This window comes from Pseudorca crassidens, chromosome 1 (genome assembly GCF_039906515.1).
Source record: "Pseudorca crassidens isolate mPseCra1 chromosome 1, mPseCra1.hap1, whole genome shotgun sequence".
Classification (NCBI taxonomy): domain Eukaryota; kingdom Metazoa; phylum Chordata; class Mammalia; order Artiodactyla; family Delphinidae; genus Pseudorca; species Pseudorca crassidens.
In genome coordinates this window covers 107,984,557-108,006,935 of record NC_090296.1, presented here as the reverse complement: position 1 = coordinate 108,006,935, position 22,379 = coordinate 107,984,557, and the positions used below count along the sequence as shown (strand labels likewise).

The following is a 22,379-nucleotide window of genomic DNA, read 5'->3' as shown; positions in this document are numbered from 1 at the left end:
AAAACTGATACTTTTAAAGATATTAAGATTTCCTACCCTTGAATATAATACCCATTTCTATTTACTAATGTTTTCTTATTATTTCTTTTTCTTTAATAAATTTATTTATTTATTTTTGGCTGCGTTGGGTCTTTGTTGCTGCACACAGGCTTTCTCTAGTTGCGGCGTGCAGGGGCTACTCTTCATTGCGGTGTGCGGGCTTCTCACTGTGGTGGCTTCTCTTGTTGCGGAGCACGGGCTCTAGGCGCGTGCGCTTCAGTAGTTGTGCCACGCAGGTTCAGTAGCTGTGGCGCACGGGCTTAGTTGCTCCACAGCATGTGGGATCTTCCCAGACCAGGGATCGAACCTGTGTCCCCTGCATTGTCAGGCAGATTCTCAACCACTGTGCCACCAGGGAAGCCCCTCTTATTATTTCTTAATCAAATTTTAAAAATTTTTCAAGAAGTCTTGAATAATTTTTGTTAGACCTATGCCTAGTTATTACACATTCTCTGATTTTATTTTAAATGGTATCTTCATTTTAATTATGTTTTCTAGTTGTTTGCTATTGGTTTACAGTAAAGAAACTGACCTTTGTACATTAATATATATAGCCACCTTGCTAAATTTACATTAACAGATTAAGAGAGAAAAATTATCTGATGACTTGAACAGATGCAAAAAACATTTGAGAAAACTCAATGCAAATTATAAAGATTCTTAGTAAATTTGGAATGTAAGAAAACATCCTGAATCTGATAAATCCATGTTTGATTATCATCCAAAAATGGAAAACCTCTGGAGGTATTCTCATTAAATCTGAAAACCAGAGAAAGATGCCCACTACCACAATTTCTACTTAACTGTATTGAACATTTGAGCCTGTACAAGACGACAAGAAAAAGAGACTAAGGATATGAGGATCAGAAAAGAAGAAATTAAATTGTCATTATTTGTAGATGATATCATTTCTACAGAACCCCCCCAAATCTACAAATCAGAATCATAAGTGAAATAAAATAATTATTTTGCAATAATTCATTTAATGTCTCTCTCTCCTGCTAGAAAGAATATAAGCTGCATTTAAGGAAGAAGGACAACCGCTTTTTTCATCACTAAAACCCTAGTGCCTAGCACAGTGCCTTGCATGTAGTAGGGGCTCAATAAATATTTGCAGATGAATGACTCTAAGGAATAGTACTACATACCATGCACTGTACAAGATACATGACCTATATTAGTTCATTTACTCCTCACAAATCATCCCCACTCCACAAATGCTGGTTAAAAACACCACCAAATACCCTTCTTTTAAATTTTGAGTTCACAAGTTTTAAGCAAAACATTATTTAAATCGTATTTGGGGAAATCTGAGGTTTTAACACATTATAGAAAGGCATTATTTTCCAATCCAAATAGAAGACTATTGGCTAGAAACTGTCAGGTATCACTACATCAGACCAGTTCACCATCTTTACAAAGCTGTTCGAGGGACAGACTGTGTTTGAAGAAGTTACTTGAAAAGGTCTCAGAAGGATCCCGAAGCTCATGGCTCACACATGTGCACTAGCTATAGCTTGGCTTTCATATTTTGTCTCACTTGGAAACACAACTACTACTACATAAATTTCCATTATCACAGGAGTGGCTAAATACGTTCAAATATGGTACATACATATAGCAGAATACTCTCTATCCAATTAAAAAGTACGCCAGATTTGTGTGCACACTCGAAGGAAGCCCACAGTATATTGTTATGTACTAACAACTGGCAGAATAGCATGTAGAATACTTCGTAAAATTAAAATCCCACTGTTAGGTGATTATTACACCGCAAATCATTACATTACTGTAGTGATAAATTATCTTATAATTATGTATGAGAAAAGTCTAAAAGGACAGATACCAAACTGTTAACATTAATTACCTCTAAGAAGTAAAACAGAGCTAGGAGCTGGTGAGCCTCCATTCTTCTACTTCATGTATTTCATAGTATTTCTGACTGTTTATCACAAGCATATACCATTTCTGTTCCTTTATAAGTACAAGGGCAGGGTAGGCAGGGAATGCAGGGAGGGACACAGGGTGTGATACCAAAGCCTCCCGTCAGGAAATATACACAGTGAAATCAACTGTGGTTTTCTTAGGTTAATAACAACGTATTCTCAAATGTTTCAGGAAAAAATTTCTTTTAAAAAGAATAATAGAGTAAGTTACTTGTAATAATGATAGAGTAAGTAAAATGCTAACAATTGGTAAATCTTGCAAGTTTTCTATAAGTTTAAAATTATTTCAAATATATATATATATATCTAAGAAAAAAGGATAAGCAATATTACTCTCTCAGCTAGTAGTGAATCAAAGACATCATTCTTCTCTTTTCTAGAAACACACTCATAAAAGGCAGCCTTGGGGCTCGAATATAGCTGCAGAAAGTAGGCATAGAGGGAACTTTCCTCAACATAATAAAGGCCATATATGACAAACCCACAGCCAACATCGTCCTCAATGGTGAAAAACTGAAAGCATTTCCACTAAGATCAGGAACAAGACAAGGTTGCCCACTCTCACCACTCTTATTCAACATAGTTTTGGAAGTTTTAGCCACAGCAATCAGAGAAGAAAAGGAAATAAAAGGAATCCAAATCGGAAAAGAAGAAGTAAAGCTGTCACTGTTTGCAGATGACATGATACTATACATACAGAATCCTAAAGATGCTACCAGAAAACTACTAGAGCTAATCAATGAATTTGGTAAAGTAGCAGGATACAAAATTAATGCACAGAAATCTCTGGCATTCCTATACACTAAGGATGAAAAATCTGAAAGTGAAATCAAGAAAACACTCCCATTTACCATTGCAACAAAAAGAATAAAATACCTAGGAATAAACCTACCTAAGGAGACAAAAGACCTGTATGCAGAAAATTATAAGACACTGATGAAAGAAATTAAAAATGATACAAATAGATGGAGAGATATACCATGTTCTTGGATTGGAAGAATCAACATTGTGAAAATGACTCTACTACCCAAAGCAATCTACAGATTCAATGCAATCCCTATGAAACTACCACTGGCATTTTTCACAGAACTAGAACAAAAAATCTCACAATTTGTATGGAAACACAAAAGACCCCGAATAGCCAAAGCAATCTTGAGAATGAAAAATGGAGCTGGAGGAATCAGGCTTCCTGACTTCAGACTATACTACAAAGCTACAGTAATCAAGACAGTATGGTACTGGCACAAAAACAGAAATATAGATCAATGGAACAGGATAGAAAGCCCAGAGATAAACCCACGCACATATGGTCACCTTATCTTTGACAAAGGAGGCAGAAATGTACAGTGGAGAAAGGACAGCCTATTCAATAAGTGGTGCTGGGAAAACTGGACAGCTACATGTAAAAGTATGAGATTAGATCACTCCCTAACACCATACACAAAAATAAGCTCAAAATGGATTAAAGACCTAAATGTAAGGCCAGAAACTATCAAACTCTTAGAGAAAAACATAGGCAGAACACTCTATGACATAAATCACAGCAAGATCCTTTTTGACCCACCTCCTAGAGAAATGGAAATAAAAACAAAAGTAAACAAATGGGACCTAATGAAACTTAAAAGCTTTTGCGCAGCAAAGGAAACCATAAAGAAGACCAAAAGACAACCCTCAGAATGGGAGAAAATATTTGCAAATGAAGCAACTGACAAAGGATTAATCTCCAAAATTTATAAGCAGCTCATGCAGCTTAATAACAAAAGAACAAACAACCCAATCCAAAAATGGGCAGAAGACCTAAATAGACATTTCTCCAAAGAAGATATACAGAGTGCCAACAAACACATGAAAGAATGCTCAACATCACTAATCATTAGAGAAATGCACATCAAAACTACAATGAGATATCATCTCACACCAGTCAGAATGGCCATCATCAAAAAATCTAGAAACAATAAATGCTGGAGAGGGTGTGGAGAAAAGGGAACCCTCTTACACTGTTGGTGGGAATGTAAATTGATACAGCCACTGTGGAGAACAGTATGGAGGTTCCTTAAAAAGCTACAAATAGAACTACCATATGACCCAGCAATCCCACTACTGGGCATATACCCTGAGAAAACCATAATTCAAAAAGAGTCATGTACCAAAATGTTCATTGCAGCTCTATTTACAATAGCCCAGAGATGGAAACAACCTAAGTGTCCATCATCGGATGAATGGATAAAGAAGACGTGGCACATATATACAATGGAATATTACTCAGCCATAAAAAGAGACGAAATTGAGCTATTTGTAGTGAGGTGGATAGACCTAGAGTCTGTCATACAGAGTGAAGTAAGTCAGAAAGAGAGAGACAAATACCGTATGCTAACACATATATATGGAATTTAAGAAAAAAAAATGTCATGAAAAACCTAGGGGTGAAACAGGAATAAAGACACAGACTTACTAGAGAATGGACTTGAGGCTATGGGGAGGGGGAAGGGTAAACGGTGACAAAGCAATAAAGAGGCATGGACATGTATACACTACCAAACGTAAGGTAGATAGCTAGTGGGAAGCAGCCGCATAGCACAGGGAGATCAGCTCGGTGCTTTGTGACCGCCTGGAGGGGTGGGATAGGGAGGGTGGGAGGGAGGGTGACGCAAGCGGGAAGAGATATGGGAACATATGTATGTATATAACTGATTCATTTTGTTGTGAAGCTGAAACTAACATACCATTGTAAAGCAATTATGCTCCAATAAAGATGTTTAAAAAAAAAAAAGACATCATTCTTCTCTTTTCTAGAAACACACTCATAAAAGGCAGGCTTGGGGCTCGAATATAGCTGCGTGTGTGACTCAGGTGCTTTAGTTAAACAAGAATTTGCAATGAATCTGACCAGTTGTCCTGTTTCATCCTGAAGTTATATTATAGATGAACCAATAATGCACTCATTGCAAATTTTCCCTTTTCGGGTCTTTGGGCAGCTGTTATCTCCCAGGTACAGTTCTTGGTTGTGGCCATCAGGTGGCAGAATGACTCTATCACTTGGCTATCTGATCAATAATGGCAGGGAGGTGGTCAGAAGTCCAGAACAGAGACCCGAAGGTCTAGCAACAGACATGACTTGGGCACCATGCTTAGGCAGATCTTCTCTTACAGCTTATGAGATGGTGGCGTATGGCACTGAAAAGGCAATGACACTTACATAATGCCTACGTCATTCACCTTACTTTATCTCTTCACATCGGCATTTTATAATCTTGCAACCTTACATAGGTGAATACAGTACAATAAGATATTTTGAGAGAGAGACCACATTCACATAACATTCGTTATAGTAAATTGTTATAATTTTCTATTTTATTATTAATTATTGTTAATCTCTTACTTTATAAATTAAACTTTATCATAGGGATGTATGTATAGGAAAAAACATAGTATATATAGGGTTCAGTGCTATCCTTGGTTTCAGGCATCCACTGGGAGTCTTGGAATGTATTCCCTTGGGACTACCGTATCATAAGCTAAGCCTCCAACATGGGTGTTATCCATGGCCTAACAAAATATTGGCATTATCAAGAAGTTCCATGATATAGAAACACATCTTACAACTATATCAACTTAAATTCCTAGATGCCCATCCCTGCATAACCACTGATAGAGTGCTTTGGGTTTTGGGGGTTTCTTTGTTTTGCTTTCTGCTAGTTATTAAATTGTAGTGAATGACATTCGTAGGAAATATCTCTAGTTCCAGCTTGATCTCTTTCAAGCAACAGCAATAAAGCTAATGTAAATTGAAAAAAAAAATGGCAATGACACTTAAAACATTAAGTTGCTCATCTTCCATATAATAATAATTATTATATATATAATTATTGTATGTATACATCATGAAGCCCTTAAGTGCTGGCAATAATTTAATTGAATCAGACTACATAGAAATTTACATCCCAGGACATTGTCAAAAACAGCAGAACATGACATATACACACTACTATATATAAAAGAGATAACCAACAAGGACCTACTATATAGCACAGGGAATTATACTGAATATTTTGTAATAACCTATAAGGAAAAAGAATCTGAAAAAGAATATATATATATATATATATATATATATATCACTGTACTGTACACCTAAAAGTAGCATGATATTGTAAATCAGCTATTCGTCAATTTTTTAAAAAAGAATTATATTGGGGATACACAGACCTACTAGAGAACTCCATTCTCTAGTAGGTCTGTGTCTTTATTCCCATCTTGCCCCTAGGTTCTTCATGACCTTTTTTTTTTTCCCTTAGATTCCATATATATGTGTTAGCATACGGTATTTGTTTTTCTCTTTCTGACTTACTTCACTCTGTATGACAGACTCTAGGTCCATCCACCTCACTACAAATAACTCAATTTCATTTCTTTTTATGGCTGAGTAATATTCCATTGTATATATGTGCCACATCTTCTTTAACCATTCATCTGTTGATGGACACTTAGGTTGCTTCCATGTCCTGGCTATTGTAAATAGAGCTGGAATGAACATTTTGGTACATGACTCTTTTTGAATTACAGTTTTCTCAGGGTATATACCCAGTAGTGGGATTGCTGGGTCGTATGGTAGTTCTATTTTTAGTTTTTTAAGGAACCTCCATACTGTTCTCCATAGTGGCTGTATCAATTTACATTCCCACCAACAGTGCAAGAGGGTTCCCTTTTCTCCACACCCTCTCCAGCATTTATTGTTTGTAGATTTTTCAAACATCCAGTTTTCAACAAAAGTTGTAAGACATACAAAGATACAGGAAAATGTGAAATAAACATAGGGGAAAAAGCAGGCAAAAGAAACTGCCTGTGAGAGAGCACAGAGGTCAAATTTAAAAGACAAAAACTTCAAGGCAGCCATCATAAATATAGATGATTAAAGAAATGAAGGAAACTTGCTTTAAAAAGTAAAGGAAGAGGGGCTTCCCTGGTGGCGCAGTGGTTGAGAGTCCGCCTGCCGATGCAGGGGACACAGGTTCGTGCCCTGGTCCAGGAGGATCCCACATGCCGCGGAGCGGCTGGGCCCATGAGCCATGGCCGCTGAGCCTGCGCGTCCGGAGTCTGTGCTCCGCGACGGGAAAGGCCACAGCAGTGAGAGGCCCGCGTACCACAAAAAAAAAAAAAAAAAAAAAAGTAAAGGAAGAGATACTGACAATGTCTCATCAAGCAGAGAATACCAATAAAGAGACAGAATTTTTGTTTTTAAAGAACCAAGCAGACCCAATCAAGAACATAAAAAGAAAACCCTTAGAATGGGGGAAATTTTTTTCAAATCAGCTATCTGACAAGAGAATTGTATCTAGACTATATAAAGAACTACTACAACTCAATAATTAAGAAAAAAAAACCCTCAATTTGAGAAGGGGCAAAGGATCTGAATAAACAGTTCTCCAAAGAAAATACACAGATGACCAATAAGTACATTAAATGATGTTCACCACCTTTAGTTATTAGGGAAATGCAAATCAAAACCACAGTAAGATGCCACTTCACACTCACTAGCTTGGCTATAATCAAAAAGACATATAACACGTGTGGAAGAGGATGTGTAGAAACCAGAGCCTCGTACGCTGCTGCTGGCAACATAAAATGGTGCAGCCACTTTGGAAAACAGTCTGGCTGTTCTGTTCCTCAAAGGGTAAAATACAGGGTTACCATATTACTCAACAACTATACTCCTAGGAATACACATCCAAGAGAAATGAAAACATATGACCATACAAACTTGTACGTGAATGTTCAAAACAGCATTATTTATCATGGCCAAAAACTTTTAACTTGACGATATCCAATGTACCTATTTTTTTCTTTACACCGGGACTTGCTTACCCTGAGGGAACTTGCACACCTGCCTCAGTACACAGGTATTTCTCCTCTAAGGCTCTGACACCATCCAAACAGACCTCATAGAGGAAAGTGGATGAAGCCACTGAGTCTTGGACAAATGAAGATGATAAGCCAAATAATGGACCAAATGTCTCGTTAGGCACAGGAAAGCTAAACTCTGAGCTCTGCGTTAGGGAGGCGTAGGAAACTCTCTGAGACAGTCCTGTTTAGGGTGTGTTCTGCTTAGAGGGGGAGGGGTGTCTGTCACCTCCATAGATAATTTGCCTTTGCCCTTTCCAGCTGGATCTCCACGGAGGAATCAGGACCTGTTTCCTATCAATCACTTCACCAATGGATCCATGAACACTATAAGATAAAACCTGAAATAACATTGCAGCCTACTCATTTCAGACTATCACTGTAAAAGTTCATACCCTTTCAACACCATGATATAATCAATGCAAGAAAACCGAAACTTCGCCAAGGAATTTTTATTTCACATGAGTTTGTTTCAACAAAGTCTCATTAGCGTTCCAGGAAAAAGATGAATATAGCCACAAAACAAAGCAAAAATATGTGGAGCTTCCAACATGTTTTTTTTAATTGTTTCGGAGTAAAAGCATTTGTTTACAGAGAAAGAACAAGCTGGGTAGAGAAGTTAGTAAGAAACTGCAGAAGAAAAATGTAAAATTCCTGAAAGTATTTCAAAATTTTGTAATTAGAACCAGTATTATGAGGATAATTTCACTGCAGCTGCTCCTGAGACAATAATAGGTCCCATTTGCTCTATATTCACTCCATCCCATGCACACACTAAGCCTCTTACATATATCGCCTCGCTTAATCTTCATCTGCAACTCAAGTGACTACGAAAATTTCCAAAGTTCTCCTGAAGTTCTTACTCTGCCTTGTAGCTCTGAAGCTCCTCAACTCCTCACAGTTCTGAGAGGTGTAACAGAGCTGGGGTTTCGTTTCAGCTGATCTCCACAGAAAAGATTCAAGTTTTCTCAGTCCAATTACAGTGATTTTCCAAATCATTAATTCATCCAAACAAACATTTATTGAGTACCTACTGTTTTCCAGAGACTGTTCTATGCACTGAAGGTACAAAAATAAAACATGCGGTACTCCACCCCAAGACAACAGAGAGACTCAATAGAACAGAGAGTGGGGTACCTGGGAAGACTTCCTGGAGGAGGCTGAATTTTAAAGGCTGACTAGAAGTTAGAAAAGAAAGGGAAAAGGCATGCTAGGTACAAGAACAGCATGTGCAAAGGCACAGATATAGGAGAGCATGGCCCATTCAGGGAACAGCAAGCAGTGGATTACTGCTGAAAGGTACAGTGCGAGGGTAGAGAGAGGTAAGGGGGTCAACGGGGTATCTCTCACCAAGGGCCATACTGAGACTGGAGTTCACCCAGCTGAGGACAGAAAATCACACAAGCGTAGAACCAGGAGCCCTCTGCTGTGAGACAGATGTTCATCCAGTGGACCCAAATACACAGGCCAAATATTCAGGGCTCTTCATGTGTTGTCTGCACAAATACCCCCTAACATCCCAAAGAGGCCTTGGATACTGTGGGTCCCCTTTTCCCCCTCCCACCCTTTGCAGGCCACTTTCATTCTCGCCTCAGGATGATTTGAACCCCGTATTATCTCCACAGCTCCCGTGTACACTCCTGCTTGACCCTTGACGGCAAGAGAGGGCAGAAGAGGCCTGCAAACGCTTTGGAGATTGTGCGCCTCCAGCAAGCTCCCAGGTGACAGGGATGCTACTGGTCCATGGGGTACCCTTTCAGTAGTGAGTGCCTAGAACAGCACTCTTCCTCCTACCTGAGGGGAAAGATCTGTTTTTCGAATGTACAATCTACCATGGACCAATACTTTCAGAAAATAAAATAAAAATGAATGACAAGAAAAGTGAAATTTTAAAAAGACACACAAACTATACGTCCCAACTGTGTATTATTGGGTTCAGTAAACATAACATTAACCTAGCAAATTACTCAGGTCAACTGAGCCCTCCCCTCATCGACTCCTGCACACACAGCTCCAACTACAGAAGCATAAGAAATCAGGGCTGCTCAAAACAAGGTCTAACTGCCACTGCTACATTTTATGGGCAAAGGAGAGGATGTACCAGAAGAAGCAAAGGATTTGCTTTGGGGCTCCATGAATATATTTCCCACTAAAATGGAGTTGATGAAAACTCGCTCCTGATACATAGAGGTGCAAACATCTGACCACCTACCTGGCCACTCGTCCCCGGAGATCTCCCAGGCCGGAGAGTTGCCGCATCTCCAGAGTCTTTAAGGCAGAATTTGTTCCATAGCTAATGTTGTCCCGGGCGCGGATCTGCTCCTGGAGTACCTGAGCAACACACAAAAACACTGACGGAGTCATCCGGGAATTCATATGCTGCCACAGAAGCATTTTACACTTTTGGTAAAAACAAGAATGTTCAACTCCTTTCAGAAGAGGCTCCTTTGTAAGAGTCACCTGATATACATGGAGAACCAGGGGCTTAGAAGAGAGACCTCAGAGATGACACTTGGACCAAGGCCCTGCATTTACCAGTAAAAACACTGAGACTCAGATGTCAGGTGACTTGACGGAGGTCCCGCTGCAGGAAGAGGCAAAGCTGAGACTAGAAGCCTGGACTTGTGGAGCACAGTTCCGAGGTCTTACCTCGTGCCAGGGTGCTTTTTAATAGTCATTGTTTTAGGCGAACGATCCCTAAATCTGGGAAATAATAAATCAAGAAAAAGGCGGGGAAGAGGGGCATCAGGCAAAGAGGTCCAAATTCCAGTCGCTCCAGCTGTGTGATCCTGGGAAAGTGTCTCAAGTTTTCTGAGCTTCCTTTTCCTCATCTGTTGATAGTAATGGTGATTATACTCCTAAGGCCACTTTATGGGAACATTACATAAGATAATGCATACAAAGCACTTAGCACAATGCCTAGTACATGGTAAATACAGCAAATGCTAATGATTCTTCCTAGTACCTATTCGTAACAACATTTATACAGCACTGGAACGGTAGAATGTGTCTCAGAGAAAAGACATTAAATGAAAGCAGAACTACTGGAAGATGGAATGACCCAACACAAAAGCATGAACTTGTGGAGCATCCATCCTGGGAAGTCTGCAAAGGAATGATGGAGATGAAGAGGGCATCCGTGGCGTTTATTGAGCATGTCCTGGGAGGAGCCCAGGGCTACGATACACGCTGACATGCACAAATCCACACAGCGCCCTGTGAGGGAGGTACTCTCAGGAGACCTGTGCTATAGACCAGGAAGTGAGGCACCAACAGCTGAACTGATAAACCCAACATCACCTGGGGAGCAAGTGGCTAGCTGGGACTGACCCAGGCAGCCTGGCTCGAGAATCCAAGCTCATAACCACGCTGCAATGCTGCCTGCCAAACCAGCAAAGAATCTGAGACAGAAGCACTAAGGACAGACAGACAGATATGAAAACCCAAGTCCTAGGTTACAGGAGACCCCTCAAAAGCAAAAGTTCGCATCAGACGTTTCTTTGAACATTTCCTTATCCTTTTGCTCAGCGCCTCCTTTCCCCCCTCCCTCCTCCTCTCCCTGTATTCTGTCCTCCACACTCCTGCCACCCCATTACCACACTCTCTCCTTCTTTTTTTTTTTTAATAAATGTATTTATTTATTTATCTGGCCGCATTGGGTCTTCGTTGCTGCTCACAGGCTTTCTCTAGTTGCAGCGAGCAGGGGCTACTCTTCGTTGTAGTACGCAGGCCACTGTGTGGTTGCTTCTCACCAACAGTGTGGTGGTTTCTCTTGTTGTGGAGCACGGGCTCTAGGTGTGCGGGCTTCAGTAGTTGTGGCACACAGGCTCAGTAGTTGTGGTGCACAGGCTTAGTTGCTCCACGGCATGTGGGATCTTCCCATACCAGGGCTTGAACCCATGTCCCCTGCACTGGCAGGTGGGTTCTTAACCACTGCGCCACCAGGGAAGTTCCTCCTTTTCAAAGAGAAAGCTTTTGATTTCTCGTATGGTTTCCCTTTCAGCCATTTTTTTAAAAATTTCCGATTTGCCTGATGTCAACTTGAGTATCTATTCTCTTTTGCTTTCTTTGTTTTGTTTTTTGTTGTTGTTATTTTAAAAGATGAGTACCAAGTTCCTTTACTTTAACTATTTCTTCCTTAATAATGAAGACATTTTCTCTTTTTTTTTTTTTTTTTGCGGTACGCGGGCCTCTCACTGTTGGGGCCTCTCCCGTTGTGGAGCACAGGCTCCGGACGCGCAGGCTCAGCGGCCATGGCTCACGGGCCCAGCCGTTCCGCGGCATGTGGGATCTTCCCGGACCAGGGCACGAACCTTTGTCTCCTGCATCGGCAGGCGGACTCTCAACCACTGCGCCACCAGGGAAGCCCTGACATTTTCATTTTAGTACAGTATTTTCTGTGTCCACGGGTTGTGTGTGAAGTGTTTTCTTTTTTATTGTTTTAATTTCAGTTTTGAATTCTTCTTTGGTCTAAGGATATCTAGGTATCTAAAGATTACTTAGAATTGTATTTCTTCATTTTCAAGGAGATTTTTTTCTATCATTTTTACTATTTATTTCTAACTGTACTGGCTTATGATCGAAAATATGATCTGTAATATATTTAATTTTTTGAATGTATTGTGGTTTGCTCTGTGGCACATGACTGATTTTTCAAAAGTTTCATGCAAAAAACTATTCAAGGAACAAAAGGTTCAGTATTGCATATTAGATTGAGTTTGCTGACTTATTTATTTATTTTTGTCTACTGGATCACTCCAACGATGAAGAGGCGTTATGAATTCTTACACTGTCAGATACTTTCATCAAGGTCTGCTTACATTTTTAATGCTGTTTACTTTACATATTTACCTGCCATTTTATTTGGACATACAGATTTATGATCAAAGTGGCCATAGCCATTACATAATAACTTTTTAATCTGATTTAGTGCTTGTAATATTAAGTTTCATCTTACCTACTATTAACATTGCTACTATACTTTATAAATAATAAAGCAAATATCTGCTTGGTCTAACTATACACCAGACACTGTTCTAAGTGCTATAGGTATGATAACTGGTTTAATTCTCACAAAACGCTATGAAGGAGGGACTATTATTATCCCCATTTCACAGGTGGTGAAATCTCTATGTGATCAAGTAACTTGCCCAAAGCCACAGGCAATGCCTGAGGGAGCTGGGATTTGCACCAGGAGCTTGGCCCCACAGACTGTGCTCTCAATCATGACATTATGCTGCCTTATATTTTCATTCGTCCTTCCATCTCACTTTCTTTTTTTTTAATTTTATTGAAGTATTGTTGATTCACAATGTTGTGTTAATTTCTTCTGTGCAGCAAAGTGACTCAACTATACATTATATATATCTATATATGTATCTATAGATATATATATATTCTTTATATATAGAAATATATATTCTTTTTCATATTCTTTCCCATTATGGTTTGTCACAGAATATTGAATATAGTTCCCTGTGCTACACAGTAGGACGCTGTTGTTACATCTCACTTTAGAGTTACAATTCACGGTGCTTTTTGTTGTTTCCCTTCTCCTTTTCCCTATTTTGACTGGTTTAATCAGGTTACCGTTCATTGCCTTTTCTCCCCTTGTTAACTGGGGAATGTTCTGGCCATTGCTAGTCCATGAATGGCTACCTCCCCTTTCCCAACATTTATAACCATGTACGCACCTACTCCAGGCTCTATCCCTGCACAGCACCCCTCTCCTCCACAAGAGACACTTATTTAGCACGTTCACACCCACCCTCCTTCATCCTTCAACCCCAGATGATTTATGTGGAAGGATTTTTACTTTTCTCCCTGTCTTGCTTTTCCCCACACCAACTAGGCGTTGCTAAAATAACTCAATACTACTAGTTGGGATACAATTAGAATTTTGCTTGTAGAAGGGCCCTTCTTTTTCAATTATCTTTTTCTTCTTCTTCTTCTTTTTTAGCACTCTGTTTCCCAGTCCCAGGCATTTATCTCTATCCATTTACATGAAATGACAGGTCTTTTTCTAAGGATCACCAATTACCTTTGTGCTTCTCCTTTTCATTTTCCCCTATCTTAGGGTCTCCGTGCATAGTCTCTGTGTGTTGGTTAGAGTCCTTCCTCTAGCATTTTCCTCAGACTAGGCACTTGGATGAAAGACTCTCTGGATCCCTGCCGTGTCTAATATCGTCCTCCCTCGCTCTGAAGGGTGGGTTATAAACTGAAAGGGTATGAAATTCTTGACCTAAAGGCCTTCTCTCCCAGTGAACTTTGAAGCTGACAGGAAGTCTGATGCTTTTTCCTCTGAAAGCACCTTGGCTCCTTATGCCTAGATGCTTGTTTTCCATCTTTAGAGTTCAGGATTTTTATCAGAATGTACCTAATTGTGGATTTTTTTAAAAAAATTCGATTCTACCTAGAATTCATTGAACACTTCAAACTGTAGTCTCAGATTTATTTTCAACTTGGGTAAATTTTCTTCTTCTATGTAATCATTGGTTTTTCTTTTCCCTCTGTTTCTTTGTCTCCTTCTGGAATTCCTATTATTCACACGCTGAGTGTCCTGGATCTGTCCTCTAAGTCTTGTATCTTTTCCCCCATGGTTTCCCTCTCTTTGTATCTGGCACTGATGTTTCAGCACTTCTTCTACTTTGTCTTGTGGGTAACTAATTCAATTCATAAAAGTAACCATCCTTGCCTCTAGATCATCTACTGACTTTTAAAAATTTAAGCTCAAGGAAGAAATTTTACATTGTACCTGGATCTCCTTAAGCACTCTGTCTTATTACTCAGTTGGAGATACTGTAACAAAACACCACAGACTGAGTGACTCATAAACAAAAAACGTTTCTTTCTTGCAGTTCTGAAGGCTAGGAACTCTAAGATCCAGGTGCCAGCATGGTCGTGTCCTATGAGGGCTCTCTTCCTAGCTTGCAGACTGTTGCCTTCTCACCATGTCCTCACGTGCCAGAAAGAGGAAGTTCTGGTCTCTCTTTCTCTTCTTATAAGAGCACTAATCCCATCATAAGGGCCCACCCCCATGACCTCATCCTAAACCTAGTCACCACCCAAAGGCCCCACCTCTAAATACTATCACATTGTGGGTTAGAGCTTCAAACATGAATTTGGGGGAGGGGACACAAACATTCAGGCCATAACATACCCTAATTATTTTTCATGCAAGGGCCACCTGTTTCCTATTTCATTTGGGTCTGTTCTAAGGGCTGTGCTTATTCTTCCTCCCTCTGGCTGCTGGGCCCACTTAAGTGTGATGTTTCTTTTTGTTCTCCGCTCATTGGAGTGAGATTAAGTAGGTAGTCCTAGGTGTAATGGAAGGAGCTTATGAGCTGGAGGTGCAGCCGATGAGAGCACAGAGCCAGGGTCCAGGTGAGGTGCTGGGAGGAAGCATCTCTGTGTCCTTCTCTCTGCAGCCCTCCCAGCATGGAGCCAGCGGGGACACAGCCCATCTCTACAGCCCCTCCTCGCCTGCCTCCACCTCAGTAAGGACAGGAGACCAGCTCAGACACATGGTGCACAAGGCCAGTGAGACCGGCCTTCTCTCTCTTACTCCTAAACCATGGCGTCAAGGACCTTTCTCCCAGGCTCTCCCCAGCCAGGTCTCTGCTGGCTCCTCCAGGCCTTCCTGCCTGCCCATCCCAGCTGTTCAGGAAGCTGGCACTGGAACTGGGAATAGGGAAGAAGGCACACTAAGCCACTACCTTCCTATCACCTCCTGCACCAATCTAGAGGTTTAAAGATACATTCACGTGTAGCTACTTGTTACCATTTCTAGAAGTTTGACGATTTCCGGTATACTGTCAATTTGCAGTCCAATTTGCAATTGAATGGGAAGCCCTATTAGACGATAGATTTATGCTTGCATAAATCGTTTTTGTGCTCCCTTCTATCAACTATATTTTTAAATTTTATTTATTTATTTATCGGCCACGCTGTGCAGCATGCAGGACCTTAGTTCCCCAACCAGGGATCGAACCCATGCCCCCTGCAGTGGAAGCGTGGAGTCTTAACCACTGGATGGACAGGGAAGTTCCACTATCAACTATTTTTTTTAAGTATAACATATATGCAGAATAGTACACTTATATACAGTTTTTTAGGATTTTCAAACTTCCTTGTAAAAAGCAGAAATGAGGAATGTGAGGATTCTGTGTTTTCCTTATTGGAAACCTGGCTGGAGTCACCATTGACGGAGTGATACTGACAGTGACAGTAAAAAAATTTCACTGGAAGGAATTTGGAACTGCTAGACCTATCTGTTATTTGCTGTAGTTTCCAGCTTTTTCTGAATGAACCTGCTCAACAGAATAGAAGAATGCAAACCAGTTACAATCACCTGTGAATGATAAAACGTTAGTCATTGGAACACACTCTTGCAGGAAAACTTGAGATCTGACTAATCTGGTTCTGACACTCCCACTGATGAGAAGGCAAAGGGGAGCTCTTTCTCTTTTAATAGGAAATAACGCTCATTTGTCACAGTTAATAGAAAGTAATACTTATTTTTTTATACATAATGCTTCAAATCTTTGTTTATAATAAGGCTTAAGACCGTGGGTTCTCATCCACCTTTGGGGTGTGTAAGGATCCCCAAGTGGCTTGTTAAACACACAGGTTCCTGGGCCCTACTCCCAGGGAATCAAAGTGAGGGAACGGGCCCAGAAATGCAGATGGTCATGGTCCACAGACCACTCCTGGAGAAACACTGCATTAGACACTGGAGAAATGACAAAGGCTCCAACCAATCATTTCATCTGAGTTGTTTCTCAGTCAAAAAAATCACTAAGCAAAGACCATGAAGAGCAATTCACCAAACAGGTGCTAAAAATAATTAAACAACACATTTTTTTGAAGGTTCAACCTTTCTGGGACTTCCCTGGTGGTTCAGTGGTTAAGACTTCGCCTTCTAATGCAGAGGTTGTGGGTTCGATCACCTGGTCAGGTTTGGCTAATATCCCACATGCCTCATGGCCAAAAAACCAAAACATAAAACAGAAGCAATAGGACTTCCCTGGTGGCGCAGTGGTTAAGAACCCGCCTGCCAATGCAGGGGACACAGGTTCGAGCCCTGGCCCGGGAAGATCCCACATGCCATGGAGCTACTAAGCCCGTGCGCCACAACTACTGAGCCTGCGCTCTAGAACCCTCGAGCCACAACTATTGAAGGCCGTGCGCCTAGAGCCTGTGCTCCGCAACAAAAGAAGCCACCACAATGAGAAGCCTGTGTACTGCAACAAAGAGTAGCCCCGCTCACCGCAACTAGAGAAAGCCTGCACGCAGCAACAAAGACCCAGTGCAGCCAAAAAAAAAAAAAAAAGACATTAAAAACAGAAGCAATATTGTAACAAATTCAATAAAGACTTTAAAAATGGTCCACATCAGGGGCTTCCCTGGTGGCGCAGTGGTTGAGAGTCCGCCTGCCGATGCAGGAGACACGGGTTCGTGCCCCGGTCCGGGAGGATCCCACATGCCGCGGAGTGGCTAGGCCCGTGAGCCATGGCCGCTGAGCCTGTGCATCTGGAGCCTGTGCTCCGCAATGGGAAAGGCCACAACAGTGAGAGGCCCGTGTACCGCAAAAAAAAAAAAAAAAAAAAAGGTCCATATCAAAAAATACATAAATTAAAAAAATAAAACGATAAGTGGAAAATAACCATTGAAAAAAGATAAAATTTTAAAAAAAGTTCAACCTTTCTACAAGCAAAGAAACAGGAAATAAAAACCATACCATTATAATGCACCACTGTGCTGCAGATAAGGATAGTGGGAAAGGCTGTACCTTTGTGGGGACTGGGAGTATGTATGTGGGAACCCTGCTCTTTCTGCTCAGTTTTGCTGTGAACCTTAAGAGGTTCTAAACAAATAAAGTCTATTATTAAAACTTTTAGTCCTTGCTGGCGGCGCAGTGGTTAAGAATCCACCTGCCAACGCAGGAGACACGGGTTCGAGCCCTGGTCCGGGAAGATCCCACATGCCGCAGAGCAACTAAGCCCGTGTGCCACAACTAATGAGTCTGCACTCTAGAGCCCGCAAGCCACAACTACTGAGCCCGTGTGCCACAACTACTGAAGCCCACACGCCTAGAGCCTGTGCTCCGCAACGAGAAGCCACCGCAATGAGAAGCCTGCGCATCACAATGAACAGTAGCCCCCACTCGCCGCAACTAGAGAAAGCCTGCACGCAGTAATGAAGACCCAACACAGCCAAAAATAAATAATTTTTAAAAAATTTAGACAAAAAAACTTTTAAAATCACACCATTTCCATGTATTAAAGAAGGAAATACTTTAAATTTATAATATTAAAATGCATATCAAAAATTGAAAATGCACAGTTGGCCCTTCACAATACAACTTTTCCAGAGTATGATCCTTCAAAATATATTCATAATGTTCATAACCTTTGACCCTGTAACTCTAGTTCTTGAAATTAATCATAAAGCAAATAATAAGATGAATGACAAAAATGAATGCACAAAGATGCCTTCATAGTATGATGCATATACCAAGTATTTTACAAGGTATCTGCATGGTACATTATTATGCACCAGTAAGAGGTTCATGGCGAGCTTTTAAAAACAAGAGAAAATATGTACAATTTAATAGTAAGCAAAAAGAAAGGGTACAAAATAAATACACAGCGTGATTCCAGTTCTGTATAAGGTACATAAAAAATAATACTAGAATATAATGACTTGCTTATCTCTAGGGTTAGATTATGGTTGATTCCTCTTTTTTGTATTTTCCACAATGGGCTTACACTATTTTTAAAGCCAGAAAAAAAAGTATGCATATGTATGTGTGTTTTACTGCTTAGAAACAAGAAAAGCCCATTTATCTTTCAGAATTCTTATGGAGATGAATAAGATATAAAATTAGAAGTGCTTTCTTTGAGTAATACAGAAAAGAATTGTGTCTGAACTTAACACAATATTCACATTACTGAAAAGTTATGTGAAAAGAGAAGGCATTAGAGAGGTTACTTATTTTTTTTTAATCTGAAGGATGTCACTTTATTTTATTTACTTATTTTTTAACATCTTTATTGGAGTACAACTGCTTTACAATGGTGTGTTAATTTCTACTTTATAACAAAGTGAATCAGCTATATATATACATATAGCACAGAGAGATCAGAGAGGTTACTAGTAAAGGAATTCTATGATGAAGCCTTAGAAAAACAATCCCTCTGTAAAGCCAGAAACATTTCCTAATTTGTCATTTTGGGACGATATATCATCATGATATGTTTACTTTAAAAAGGTTACAACCCAAAGTATATTATCAACTCCCCATTACTGCCAATTCAATTCAAGAAACTCTTTTCTGTAGGCCTACTATGTGCTGTGCACCAGGCCTGCCTTCAGGAAGCTCAGCTGCAGCAGTTGAGACTACAGGGTGGAAAGTGCGTGGCCTAAACCCACATGAGCAGAGAGAAGAGGCCGGCCCCCTTGAAAAAGTGATGTCCCGGGTCTTCATTTATTTTTTCTAATATAGGGCCTATCTTTAAGGAAGATTCCTTCCCAGAGGCAGCAGGAAATGGCACCATTGTGTGAGCCTCATAGCATTCTATCATGCCGTTTATGCAAAGGTGATGAAGACCCACACCCGGGGACCTCACCACCCAGACAGGCTAGGGGTGCCTAGGGATGACCAAGAAGAAACAGCCCTCCATGCTTCTCCTTCTTCAACTCTTCCTGGATTTGTGAGGATTTGAAAATGAAAGTGTGACTCCAATATCACATGGAGAAGGGCCCAATTACAGTAGGACAGGGGGCCTTATAAGACAGCATCTCCTTACATAGATTTTTAATCTTCACACTAGCACTTCAAACGCCCCAGAGTTCCAGCCTCATATATCAACTGCCTTCTTGGCATTTCCACCTGGATATTCAATGGGTCCCTAACACTTGCCAAGTCCTACACAGAAGTCTCTCTAACGCCAACATGCAGGAAGTCCTATCAGCTTGACCTCCAAGACAGATCCTGAATCCATCCACCTCTCCCCATCTCCACCCTGACGCCCTAATCCAAGCCGCTCTGGACACCCCCAGCCTGTCTCCCTGCCTCTGTTCTTGCTTCCCTACATTCCCTTCTCCAGGCAGCAGCCAGAGTGATCTTTCTGACACACAAATCAGTCCATAAGCAACACGAGGGCAAGGGTTTTTAATCTGTTGTATTCGCTAGTGTATCCTCAGCACCAAGCATGTGAATGAATTCTCTAAATTCTTTTGCTTAAAATTAAATAATGGCTTCCCATCACCCCCCACCACCACCACCAATGACACTACAGTTCCATTGGTCCTCTTTCTGCTCCTCCAACATGCCGAGCTTCTTCCATCTTACGGCCTTGGAAGCTGCCAAGCCTTTTCTCTGGTATGTTCTCTTCTCTGTGTGTCTCCTGCCCCGACACCACCACCTCGGCTTGGCTGGTCCTTCTGTCACCCCAGTCTCAGTTCACATGTCACCCTAGACCCCCATCACCCTTCCTAAAATAGCCCCACGATCACTCTCCATCGTATTATCTCATCAGAGCCCTGGACTTAGGCTGAGATTACCTCGGCTACTTAGGGTTTACTCCTATAAGCCCCACCAGCATGTACAGCAGGCCTGAAAGCAGGGGCCTTGCATGCCTGGGTCGCTACTTTAGCCCCAGTGCCTCTAACTAAGGCCTGGCTCCCAGCAGGTAGCTGAGTAATTTGTCAATTATTTTAGCTCCATGTTCCAGGATTTGATCATCTACACTGAAGGCTCAGAGACTCTTATCTAGCTGGTGGCTGGAGCTGCTCAGGCCCTCAAAGATGGAGTCAGACAAGCTAAAATGTATTAGAGACAGGGCAGACACCTAAACACCAACTTGTTAATTTACTTTGGAAAAACTTCTATCAAATATTCAGAAAACTCCATTCACTACCTTCTCCCCCTAGAGTCAAGCCACATGACAAGCCAAGTCTAGCAGGTAGAGTTAAAAGAAAAAAAAAAAAAAATTGGATCATTAATCGTAGTTAATGATATGTCAGCTTAACTGGGCCATGGGATCCCCAGACAGCTGGATAAACATTATTCCTGGGTGTGTCTGTGAGGGTGTTTCCAGAAGAGATTAGCATTTGAATCGGTGAACTTAGTAAAAGCAGAAGGCCCTCCCCAATGTGGGGAGGCATCATCCAATACACTGAGTGTCATAATAGAAAAAAAATAAAAGGGGAAGCAAGGTGGAATTCACTTTCTGCCTGACTAAGCTGGGACACTGATCTTCTCCAGCCCTCAGCGCTCCTGGGTCTCGGGTCTTCAGACCTGGAGTGGAATCTACACTATTAGTTCTCTGGCTCTCAGGCCTTGGAATTACACCACCGGCTTTCCTGTTCTCCAGATGGCAGATGGCAGATGTGGAACTCCTCAGTCTCCATAATCATGTGAGCCAATACCTTATAGTAAATATATCCTATTTATTGGTTCTATTTCTTTGGCGGTCTCAGACTAATACACACGATAATCATCGAAGTCCCTCTGCTAATATACCTGTTCCAATGGGACAAGATCATGCAGCTGCAGGCTGAAATTCCCTTTTTAGGTAACTATATGAGGTCCAATAGCTAAGATTCTCTCCTCGCTGACAGGGCTAGATTCACACTGAACCAAGGTCCCATCTGTCCGTCGAACTATACATTAACATTATGGTCCACACCTCTGCTGTGACTTGCCAATAAGGCCCAACTCTGCACATATCACTTGAGTTCAGCAAACTCTTCAGTAGCCCATTTGCAAATTATTAAGCTAGAAAATTATGTGTAATCTAGTCAATTAGATGAGGGTTTGATGCATTTTTCCCATTTCCCACCTAAGTCAAAGCCAACACCCCAAGCCGGCCGGACATCATGAAGCCTGAGCACATGGAAGCCAAGGGTAGGTCTGCAGATTCTAATCAGCTGGGTGGCAGACCCTGGCCAAAGACATGCTGAAAGCCCCAAGGGGACATGGGGGTCCCAACCACTTCCCTAAGCCATCAAACTGGCATGAAAGGGAAAGCTTACCCCACAAAAGAGCCATGGACTGCTTACCAGGATTCGGCTCCCAAGGGCTGATATGAGCTTAAATCAAAGGCAGTATGGATAATCCAGACGTGTATAATTCATAGTTGACTACATTACCTCTTTTGAACTTATGATGATAATTTGTGGAAAGTTTCTGAGGAATAAATAATTGATAACATACTCCACATAGCAAGGCAAACTGCCAATGGAGACAATGAGTCGGGATGTATTAAAACAATAGATTCTTTCATTCAACATTTATCAAGCACCTACTAGACACTAACCCACAGAGTCATCTGTTTTGACACTGGAATCTGCTGACAGAATATGGGCAATAACTACAGGATTCTCGAAGAACCAAGGACCCCAGAGCCTTTGATGATGAAAGACGTCTTGAGCTCCTACAAGGTGCTAGACACTGTACTGTGTAGGTGCTAAAAATGGAAAAATTAAGAC

At 41.1% G+C, this 22,379-nt stretch overlaps 1 protein-coding gene across 7 annotated transcripts in view; it reads right to left on the bottom strand.

The window, feature by feature from the left end:
- The window catches only part of FAM81A (family with sequence similarity 81 member A), a 126,354-nt gene that overhangs the window by 24,204 nt on the left and 79,771 nt on the right, over positions 1 to 22,379 (bottom strand). For all 7 annotated transcript variants that reach the window (XM_067748700.1, XM_067748733.1, XM_067748692.1 and 4 more), the window contains exon 4: positions 10,096 to 10,214. In XM_067748700.1, the coding sequence (XP_067604801.1) occupies positions 10,096 to 10,214 (119 nt within the window). The remainder of the gene's footprint in view (positions 1 to 10,095; positions 10,215 to 22,379) is intronic.